The sequence below is a fragment of the Cucurbita moschata genome, unplaced genomic scaffold, assembly GCF_002738365.1.
Source record: "Cucurbita moschata cultivar Rifu unplaced genomic scaffold, Cmos_1.0 Cmo_Scf00052, whole genome shotgun sequence".
NCBI classification, from domain to species: Eukaryota; Viridiplantae; Streptophyta; class Magnoliopsida; order Cucurbitales; family Cucurbitaceae; genus Cucurbita; species Cucurbita moschata.
In genome coordinates this window covers 242239-253249 of record NW_019268568.1, presented here as the reverse complement: position 1 = coordinate 253249, position 11011 = coordinate 242239, and the positions used below count along the sequence as shown (strand labels likewise).

The 11011-nt window shown below is 35.4% G+C and overlaps 1 protein-coding gene across 1 annotated transcript in view; it reads left to right on the top strand.

Moving 5' to 3' along the window:
- Positions 1 to 4745, top strand: part of LOC111436257 (RNA-binding protein 42-like) — a 7819-nt gene extending 3074 nt beyond the window's left edge. Inside the window, exons 3-6 of the mRNA XM_023074000.1 lie at positions 1756 to 1853; positions 3331 to 3427; positions 4083 to 4168; positions 4263 to 4745. Coding sequence (XP_022929768.1) covers positions 1756 to 1853; positions 3331 to 3427; positions 4083 to 4168; positions 4263 to 4316 — 335 coding nt within the window. The 3' untranslated portion in view covers positions 4317 to 4745. The remainder of the gene's footprint in view (positions 1 to 1755; positions 1854 to 3330; positions 3428 to 4082; positions 4169 to 4262) is intronic.
- The last annotated feature ends 6266 nt before the right edge of the window (positions 4746 to 11011 follow it).

Here is an 11011-nt window from a genome sequence, read left to right as displayed (position 1 = left end):
GGGGGGGGGGGGGGGGGGGTGGACTAGTTTCGCAGTCATCATCTCTCTATTTTTTAATGCCATAGGAAGGATTTATTCATGATTTCTTTTGGAGAGGAGTAGCGAAAGAATATGAAAACATTCTAGTAACTTGGAAAAACATCAACCTACTTGCGAGATGGGGGTGGAAATTCATGGAAGAAAATAATGCCCTATGGAAGGATGTAATTGCCAACAATTACTCTGGAGTAATAGATTCCAAAGCCGAATAGCCATGGGCCAAGCAAAGGTCCTTGGAAGGAGGTAATTGCCAACAATTATGGTTGGGTTGTTCCTTTTAGGAATTTGACCGTTGATGAGATTCTTGAGTGGATCAAGCTCTACAGCCTTGTTTATATACAATGACCTTCGAATGTAGAAGATTCTCTCTCTTGGACCCTCAAAAGAGATGGTTGATTTTCGGTTAATTCCTTAACTTTTGAGCTAAGCACTCATCAGGCCCTGTTGATGTTAATCCATCAAAGGTGATTTGGGTGGCTAAAGTCCCTAAGAGGAAGTGAAAGCCTTCATATGGGTCTTTGTCCGAAGGAATTTAAACACAAGGGATGTCTACAAAGAAGACGACTGAATAATCCGTGCCCCCAAATTGGTGCATGATGTGCAGATCAAATGAAGAAAATCGGCATCATCTTTTCTTCCTGTTCTCTTGGGCAAACTCCTTACGGGTTAGATTATTGAATTTTTTGGGGAGCTGGTGTGTCCTGAAAGAAATGATGGGGCCTGTTTTTGCTTATTTTTGGCAGTCCTTTCGAGGATAAAGGTCGTACTTTATGGTTCATGGTGACTTTGTGGAAACTGTGGCATGAGAGGAACTAGAAGGGCTTTGTAGAGAAGACGACTAACCTTTACAAGCTTTGTGACCCCATCAAACTCTTTGCATCCATCTGTGTTCTCTTTCAAAGTCTTTTTGTAATTATGATCTTGTGCATATTTCAGCTGATTGGGAGTCCTTTTTTGTGACCCTTTGCCCTAGTAGGGATAATTCATCTACCTTTTGTACTACTTCCTCCCAATCAATATATTTTTTGTTTCTTATTAAAAAAAAGGAGAAGAAAATACACCCTTATTGGATAATGAATATTATTGGTTGTCAATCACTGTTTCGATGAATTTAATTTTGTTTTGATGTTGACTCTTAGATATTATATTTACTTTTATATTATTAAGAATTTTGAAATATTAGTGGTCATAGGCTTGTGTGTATGCACATAATTACAAAGAAAAAAAAAACTATCATAACCCCAATATATCATGTCCTAGTTTTTTATCATGTTGCCGTGTTAGTCATTTTATTGGTGACATATTTCATGTTTCTTAAATAGTTACTGATCTGCCGTACTCTTGATTCTTATATTTTTCCACCGATTTTGATGGATTTCCTTTTCCTGTTGGCTTTGTAGAAATAATGACTACTATAGAGGAGAAATTGAATTAGTGCATGTAATGTTCCTATGCTGTACTCTCTAACTTTTTAAATTTGTATCTATTACTTTCATGTTCCTATGCTGTACTCTTGATTCTTATATTTTTCCACCGATTTTGATGGATTTCCTTTTCCTGTTGGCTTTGTAGAAATAATGACTACTATAGAGTAGAAATTGAATTAGTGCATGTAATGTTCCTATGCTGTACTCTCTAACTTTTTAAATTTGTATCTATTGCTTTCATCTTTAGCTGGAAGTATCTCTTACTGAGGAAAATTTTCTGTTGTTGCAGATGATTACCGTCTATTTTGTGGAGATCTTGGCAATGAAGTGAATGATGATGTTCTCTCTAAAGCATTCTCACGATTTCCTTCATTTAACATGGCTAGAGTAAGTTTATTGAGTCCAATATTCTACCTAATTCATTTTTATTTTCAATTTTTGTTCTTGGCATTCTGCATGATGGTTAGTTTCCTTGAAAGTGTTTGGTCCGTTTAAAAGGTCGCAATGCATCTATAGGTATGTCTTGTTTGTACATTTACATGTGATTCTGATTGCATTTGAGGCTTCTGATATGTCCACAGGAATCTGTTCCTTGAATTGTAATATATTTTTTATATTTTTTAAGGTTTAAGTTCTATTTTGGTCGAAAAAGCTTTTATATTATTTTGTTTGGCTTCTAAACTTGTAAATATTCTGTTTTGGTCACTAAGCTATCAACTTTATCCCTGAAACTATGCATAATAAACTAATTTAGTCATTTCTGTTAATTCTTTTTGTGGATCATTTGGAGTTTGCTAACCTTCTTTGTGTAACCCCAAAAACATACCTTGTAGACAGACACTCACCAGATTTAGGAACAAAAGATGTGTCGAATCAAGTTTCTGTTAAATGATTTTTATAAATTAAAGCAAAACTAATGACTGATAAAATATATTTTTTTATGAAAAGCTGACGGACAAAAATAGAATCATCTGGAAGACTAAAATGAAAGAAGTATAATATCTCCAGAAATAAAATAGTATTAAAACCTGTTTTTATGTTTCTTAAAAATTATTTATGAGGTTAAGAATTTTCTTTAAGAAAGATGCGATCATCTGATTGGGAGATATGCAGCTGGAACCTCTTTATGGAGCTTGTATCCCTTAGAATTTACCAAGTTCATAGACTAGCTTGAGTTGTAACATGGTTGGGTCATTTAAACTTGCCAGAGACAGGTTAGCTCTCGAGCTTTTAAAAGTGGTTATTCTTTTCCTTGGTATTTTCACTCTCTTACTGCTTGTGGGAGTATGAGGAAAGTCCCTTAAAATTTTGTGCACGAAACTATCCATGAAATTTTCAACAGAGGGACTTGAAGACTGTGTGAGCTCTTGACTTTTAGTAATGATTGGAGATATTTTTCTTTTGGTATTCACTCACGAATCTTGAAGATTCGCTGTTAAAGTGATCGGCCCTGTGATTTCCCTCCTTTGTGGTCATTGTATAGTCATGCCATTAAACATAGGCTTTACACCCATTTCATCTGGTATTGGGTCTTGTCATGGAAGATTTATTTTATTTGTGTTATTGTTGCTCATGCATATTTTATGGTTGAACTCGTAATTTAATTCTCACCAACATTTGTAGTTTTTGAACCATTGTCAACTTCAAGGACATTGCCCAACTGTTTATAAGGATTTCTATTGCATAATTTTTTGGAAGTGGTTTGGACCAATTGATGCACTTTTATAAGAAACAATCTCAACTTTGTATCTTGAAAAATATACTATTTCATGACTTTGCGGATTGACCTGAAATATTTTGATACTCTATTTATGGTTTATTTTCTACTTACCAATTGATCTATATGCATATAATTTTTGTTTAGGTTGTTCGAGATAAGCGAACTGGTAAGACCAAGGGTTATGGGTTTGTTAGCTTCTCCAATCCTACGGACCTTGCTGCAGCACTTAAGGAAATGAATGGTAATATGCTGATTTCAGTTTTATATGGGTTCTGCAGTTCTTTCATCTCTCTGTTGGACTTGTGCTTCCTGTTCAATTCTCATGACATGTACTGTGTAATATAATAAAACCTTCCTCGTTGGTGGAACGCTATAGGATAACGAGTTTAATTAGGTTGTCATTTAACTTTTTCTTTTTACGAGAAACAAATTTTTTTACTGAAATAATGAAAATGACTAATGCTCAAAAGTTACAGTTCTTTTTTGTTTTACTTCTCTCTCTCAAAAACATTTTGAAGAAAGTTGTAAGAAATTAAAATGTAGGTTTTGAGAAAACAAGTGTTTTTCTGCATTCACAATTTGGTCAGGATTTTGAAGTATTTCTAAAATGTACGATACCGAATTACTTTCTAAAAGAACTATACAAATTAAAGGATAATTTTTAGATAGACCCAATTTTTTGTTCTTATGATCGCCTCCTGTGGAGGAAATTTCCTATGAACTAGACCCATCTGTATGAACTAGCGTGGTCAAGAATCTTATGGTCTAATCCTCAAGCTTATGTGTCTTCTAGGGTGTGTGGTAATGGTTGGGTAGTTTGACATTCTTAAATGCCTTGTGTTCTCTTCAAAATCTCTGAAACTATTCTTATGTGCTTAGACCCTTCTTGATTGCAGGCAAGTATGTCGGAAATAGGCCGATAAAATTAAGAAAGAGCAATTGGAAGGAGAGGACAGACTATGATGCCCTGGAAAGACACAAGGTAAATAACGTTCGGTGTTCGTATGCACCGTTACTTCTTGCTTATTTTTAAAGTTCGACGTTTCAGTTTTTTTGATAAACTAATTTGATGACAGAACCACACTCAAAAGAAATCAAAGCTTCCAAAGAAGAGTATCTTGCACAAGTAGAGGTCGTTCACATTCTTGCGTCTTTGTTTACTCCTCGAGTATAATCGTCGATCACTCAAGTGATCGGTACCGGATGTCTAACCAGTGTTTCAGGAATGCCGTGAAGTTAGTATCTGAGTGAGCTTTCTGTTCTCTGCTGCTGCAACTCTTTTTAAATGAAGTGATTGTGCACTGGAGAAGATGTTTACTTGGAAGGAATCGATCTTGTAAAGTGTTGTGCATTCTCCATTCTCTTTGGCTATTTAATGAAGGAATGGAAATCAACAGTCTTTCACTGTTCTTGACCATTGATCTGACATTACATCTTATTTCAAACGACGCTTAAATGTGATTCAGAAAGAAGAACGATTCCCCTTTGTTTGAGCAGAAGAATATAATATCCTCAACGAATTGAAGATGAGATAAATACAACTTATCTTAATCTTTCCCTACCTCAAAACCCTAAATATTGCTGGTTCAAGGGATGGTATGAGAAGAATTTGGATTTAAAAAAGCACGAAGAACGAAATAAAGAACACACCGAAGGAGCATGAGCATACTTATGCTTTTATTAAGGTTCATGGCATTTTCCCACTATAAGAGGGGTCATTGCGCACAACAATTATTTAATTTCATCCCACTTAGACAATTTAGATCCAGTTGAAGAATCTATGTTTTCACAGCTTTAGTTTGGTTTCTCGGTTGATCTAGTTAGAGGTTAATATGTTTAGATCCTTTCCTACCATTTTTTACTTTTTAGGACCCATCTTTGACACTTTTAGAAGCATTTAAGGTCAGTAATGGCTTAGACAATTCAAATTATTTGGAGCCAAGTATATATTATTATTTTAAGTTAGCATCAAGGAGCTTAGTAACTTCAACTTAAGTCAACCAAGTGAGTGATTCTAATGTTGGTCATCCAAAGTAGGAGTGTACATTCAACTTAAAAACCCGACAACCCGGACCAACACAGTCTGAATTATAGGAGTTGGGTTGGGTTTGATTAACATTTCGGATTGGATTGAGTTAATTATCTGAATCAAAATTGACTCGGTTTGGTTTCGAGTTCATAAAACAAAAACCTCAGTTTGATCCGAACCGAGAAAAAATTTATCAAATACATCAACAAATTTAGTATATTCATGAGTCTGCTGGAGTGATAATTTGGGTTACTAGAATTTCTTTATCCCATGTTTTTTTTATAATTATTTTATTACATTATTATTTTTAATTTCTTGTACATTATTTTATTATTTTATTTAACTTCTTTTTCTACCTTTTAAATTTCTTTTTTAAGTATAAAAAATTCCACCATTTAATACTATTTTAAAAAATCCTATAACTAACAAACAACTATTCAACCATCTATAAGTTTTGTTTTAATTTTAAAAATATAGTTAATAATAGAATATTGAATATGATTTATATATATAGTTATTCTCAAACAAAAGCACATCCAATAATTTTAAAGCATATTTCTTTTATTTCTTTTATTTTATAAATTTCTAAATGAATTTTTTGAAATTGAAAATTTCTATATTTTCATCGGTTGGAAAGCCATTTTATAATTTTTACTTTCCAGCTATCATTTTTTGTTATCGAACTTGATGGAAAGTAAATAAATTTAAATATCGAGTGTTATAAAAAATTACTCAAATATTTTGACGGTATCTAGATCAACTTTTAGTATGAGTAAATTTTTTTTTAATTATTTTAAGTGTTTTAAATAGATAGAAAATGAGAAATATAATTCTAAATTCTAATTTATTTATTATCTCTGACAACATCATTATATTATAATTTATAAATATTTTTATTTTTTCTAACTCTTCAACTCTTTATTTTTGTTAGGTTTATTTTTTTTTAAACTAACCATTTTTTATTTTATTTTTCTTACTTTTAAAAGTAACTAATTATAAATAAATGTTGTTATTTAGTTGAATTATGTTATGATGTTATGATAATGTTTAAATTATTACAGATTTATTTGTGAACTTTTAATATCTTCTATCTAAGATTTGTATCGAATAACTATAAATTATGGATAAATAAAACTTTTTTAAAAAATTATTCTTTTTAACAACTCGGCAACCCAATCCGAACCCAATCTGAAAATAGAGGGTTGGATTGTGAAAATTTTCAGGTTGGGTTGGGTTACCAATCCAACCAGCCCGAACTTTTGGGTTGGTCCAAAAAAATCCTTAAATCCAACCCAACCCAGATTATATATACCCCTAAACCACGGGCTTGTTTGGATGACTTGTATGCTATATGATGTGTGTTATGTTATGTGACCATTTATGTTATGACATGAGTTATGATATGATATGAACTATGTTATGATAGGAATGCTATATGACGCATGAATCTTCATATGTCATGCCACATATCTTATGTTAGCATGTTCCCACTATGCCTCTGAGACGTTGAGAAACCATGTATATTAACCATGGAGATATATCAATATATGTATGCATGTCTCATAGGAACGTGCCATGAAAATGGATGGAGGTATGATTTGCATCATAAGTATGTACCATAATTTAAAACTATGAGACCTCGTACATATTGTATTCATGTGCATTGGTATACTTCCCCGTTGTTATTAGTACATACGTGTACATGATATTACGCGCACTTCTTTTTCTTTGCGGCTCCGAGCAGTGTAATTGTACGCTAGCTATTAGATAAGCCAAGGGGATACGTACGAGTCTGCTTGGTGGGTCAATATGTGCCTAATTCTTATATATAGTCTTTCATCTACATCATCTTTCCAGCTTCAGCTATTGCCACGTATTCAGCCTCAGTAGATGAAAGAGCAACACATTTCTAAACCTTGAACATCTAACTCATTGTTGTTTCGTCTATAGTGTAGATATATCCAGATGTGCTCTTGTTAGAGTCTACATCTCCACTAATATCAGCATCCACGAAACCTTATAGAACTACTTGTGCCTTCCCGAGCTTGATTTCTAGCCATGGAGGTGTCCAAAAATTTCAAATTTTCTCAAGAAGGTCCTAGTTTACATTAAAACAAGGTTAGTATCAAAATTGGATAGAAAATAAATAAGCGGGCATCGAACGAAAAAAAAGGGGACCCCACACACCTACACGTCTCAAAGCACGAAGACGCACGACAACGAGTAGGGCCCACATGCATGGACAAAGCCCCAATCAACACAATTTTTACCTCTAGATTATGTGGTTACGACATGTGTTCCATGCAAAATGGACAAACAGCATCTCAGCCGATGCGCGAGTCTACGGTTGGATCGTAGATTGAAAATTTTAGGGCCTCAGACCTCGGATTGAGTCGGGTAGATCTGGGTGACGCATCTCCATAGACAGGCTGACGCATTACTTCAGCGGCAGGGTGAAACATGTCCTTGGCTAATTCAAACGCGCTCTCTGTCCAATTGCGTAACACATATTCGTTATCCACTCGCTATTAGCTTGCTTTCCAAGAATCTGATGAGTTTTTCATTTTTTGATTACTGAACTATTTTCTTCCGATTTTTGAATATTCGAATTCGTAACTCGAAACGGATTAGTTCTTTGAGGAAAGTTATAGACCAATAATCTACCTATCCAAATACGATTTTCTCGTAATTGTTAGGCATACTCAACCCTATATAATCGAGTTCAAACTAGAAACTTTGTGTGATTCCAATTACTCTAAATCCGACTGCGAATCTTGGCCGAGTTTTAACACCAAACTTGTGTGACTCCTATCCAAGTTCATCATATTCGAACATTAGATCTTAAAGACGACCAAAACTTCTCGGATCTTTGAGAAAACTGAAACTAAAACACACAAGATTTTCTTTTGTTTTTTTTTCTCGAAAAATGAATGATGTGATGATCTGATAGCACGAAATTAGCTTCTTCTCTCTTGATAGTAACCGTTGAGAGATTTTCTTTGCCAACGTCGGACTCAAACAGTGGTACGAGCTTTTTCCTTCTTCTTCTTCCTTTTCAAACCCTAGTCTCTCTTCTTGTCTCTACTTTACCTCTTTTTTTATTTTTTTAAAATTTTTTTTTCATGTCTATCCAAATGAGGTAAAGACACCTCCTAAGAGTAAGTGGGGGCAAAATGACCTTCATTGACTTTAATCCATTTTTTTCCCAAATTTTCTCGCATTTTTTATAATATTTTTTATAGGTCCCTCGAGGCGTCCCAAACAATTTTTCCTCCTGCATCGGTTACATATTCACTCTTCAAGACTCCTAATAAAATCATGAAAGCTAGAAATTTAAAAAAGCGATAACAATTAGGTACATGTTGGCCTTGGGTGTTACAAAGTCTCATCTCCTTAGAAACTTTCGTCCCCGAAAGTTTGTTATCCCTAGAAGAGCTTGGGCTAGGATTCTTTAACGTCCTCCTCGTGTTCCAAGGTCACTACATCGTCCTCATGGTTACCCCACAATATCTTCACTAGGGGAATTTCCTTGCTTCTCCACGGTTTGACATCACGTGCTAAAATTTTGATAGAGGTCTCCTCATAAGACAAATCCTCCCGTAGTGAAAAGGCCTCATGCTCTATGACGTGAGTGGGAGGGTGTACTTTTGTAGCATAGATACATAGAAAACGTTGTGCACGGTGGTGAGGGCAGGTCGTAGTGCTACCCTATACGCCACAAGTCTTACCCTTTCAAAGATCTCAAAGATACTATGAATCTCGGGCTCAACTTATCCATCTTCCCGAACTAAAACACCCCTGTCATAGGTGTCACCTTTAGGAAGACGTGTTCACCCATAGCAAACTCGAGGTCCTTCCTACGAGAGTCTACATAACTCTTCTGCCAGCTTTGTGTTGTCAGTATCCTCTATCTAACCTTATGCACTGCCACATGAGCTATAGCGAACAAACCTTCGGCCCCATGAGCTGTTGCGAATCAACCTCCTTTTGGATTATAAGTGTCTGACACCTCCCCCATACAAGGCTTCAAACGGTGTCATCTGAATCGTTACTTGGTTGCTGTTATTATAGGCAAACTCCATAAGAGGTAGGACACGATTAATACTGGTAACCCATGTAGACGAACAACTGAGCCCATCGATCCACTTGAAATGTACTCTTGCTTGGTATGAAGTGAGATGTCTTGGTGAGTCTGTCAATGTGATATCCCACGTTCGTTAGAGAGTGGAGCGAAGTGTTCATTTTAAGGGTGTGAAAACCTCTTCATAGTAGACGTGTTTTAAAACATTGAGAGGAATTCCTTGGACGGAAAGCCCAAAGAGAACAATATTTGCTAACGGTGGACTTAGGCTGTTACAAATGGTATTAGAGCCACCAAGAATGTTGGGCCCCTAAAGGGGTGGATTGTGAGATCCCACATTGGTTAGAGATGAGAACAAAACATCCCTTATAAAGGTGTGAAAACCTAGTAGAGGTGTTTTAAACCTTGATGGGAAGTCCGTGAAGGAAAAGCTCAAAGAATATAATATCTGCTAGTAGTGGGTTTGGGTTCTTACAGTCAGCTATAACCTAGATCACATTATAACCTTTCCTGGTTCTAGGTAAGCTCGATTTGAAGTCCATGCTCACTTCCTCTCACTTTTACTAGAGAATGTTCAACGGTTGCAGCAACCCTGTTGGGTGATGTCTCGGAGCCTTCACTTATTAACAAGGTCAAACAACGGTTCACATACTTTGCAACATGTCTTTTCATTCCCGGCCACCAATAACAACTTTTCTGATCTTTTCATTCCAAGGAGAAATGTAAAGGATGTGTTGTGAGCTTCATATAAGACCTTCTTCAAAATTCCCTCATCCTTAGGTACACACAGACGACCTTGTCACAAGAACCCGCTATCTAAAGAAAGTGAAATTCTCTCGATTCTCTCTGCCTCCTGCATATCACAGTCCTTGCTGAACTGTATATCTGCAATCTGTGTGTCAATAATACATGTATGGAGGGTAGGTTGAACCGTCAATTGAGCTAGCTGCATTGTTACCCCTCTAATCACCCTACCAATCTCATCTCTCGGAATCTCATCCTGTAACTTGCTCCGTTTGGTGACCAATGCCGAGGTATGAGCTATCTTCCTACTCAAGGCATCTACTACAATATTAGCCTTGCTTGAGTGGTAAAGGATCTTAATGTCATAATCTTTCACCAACTCTAACAATTTTCTCTGTAACGACCCTAGATTTCTACTAATCTAAAGTTGTTACCATCATCATTTCTTATGCTCTTATGCTGAATTAAACCTTTAAAACTTAATCATAAAACATTGTCATGGACTTACATGTTCAAAAGCATCTTTAAAACAACATAAGAAATACTAAATAAAACAAGTAAAACATAAAAGTAAAAACACCATGTACTAACCTAAGACTACGAAAATAAAATACCATTATACTATGCACGTGTCATGGTCTCTACTTGCGATGTCATTGTCAATTGTACAAAGATACCTTGCCTTTACTTGAAATAGAAACAACACACGACCCACACGTGTGTTTTAAAAAATACTTAGTAAGTGATCCCATCATTGGGGTCAGAGAATGCAAGCAATTCAAACTCAGGTTCTAGGGACCTATAATTAAAACCATTGATAAGGAAACCCTAATCCTTAGCCCAATGATCCAAACTTACGTTGAAGCAAGAATCCTTAAATCAAATAAATTAACACCTCCTACTACAAAATTCGAATCAACCCAGGGATAAGGCTAGAATTAGATTACCCTCAAATATGTAGAAGCAAGATT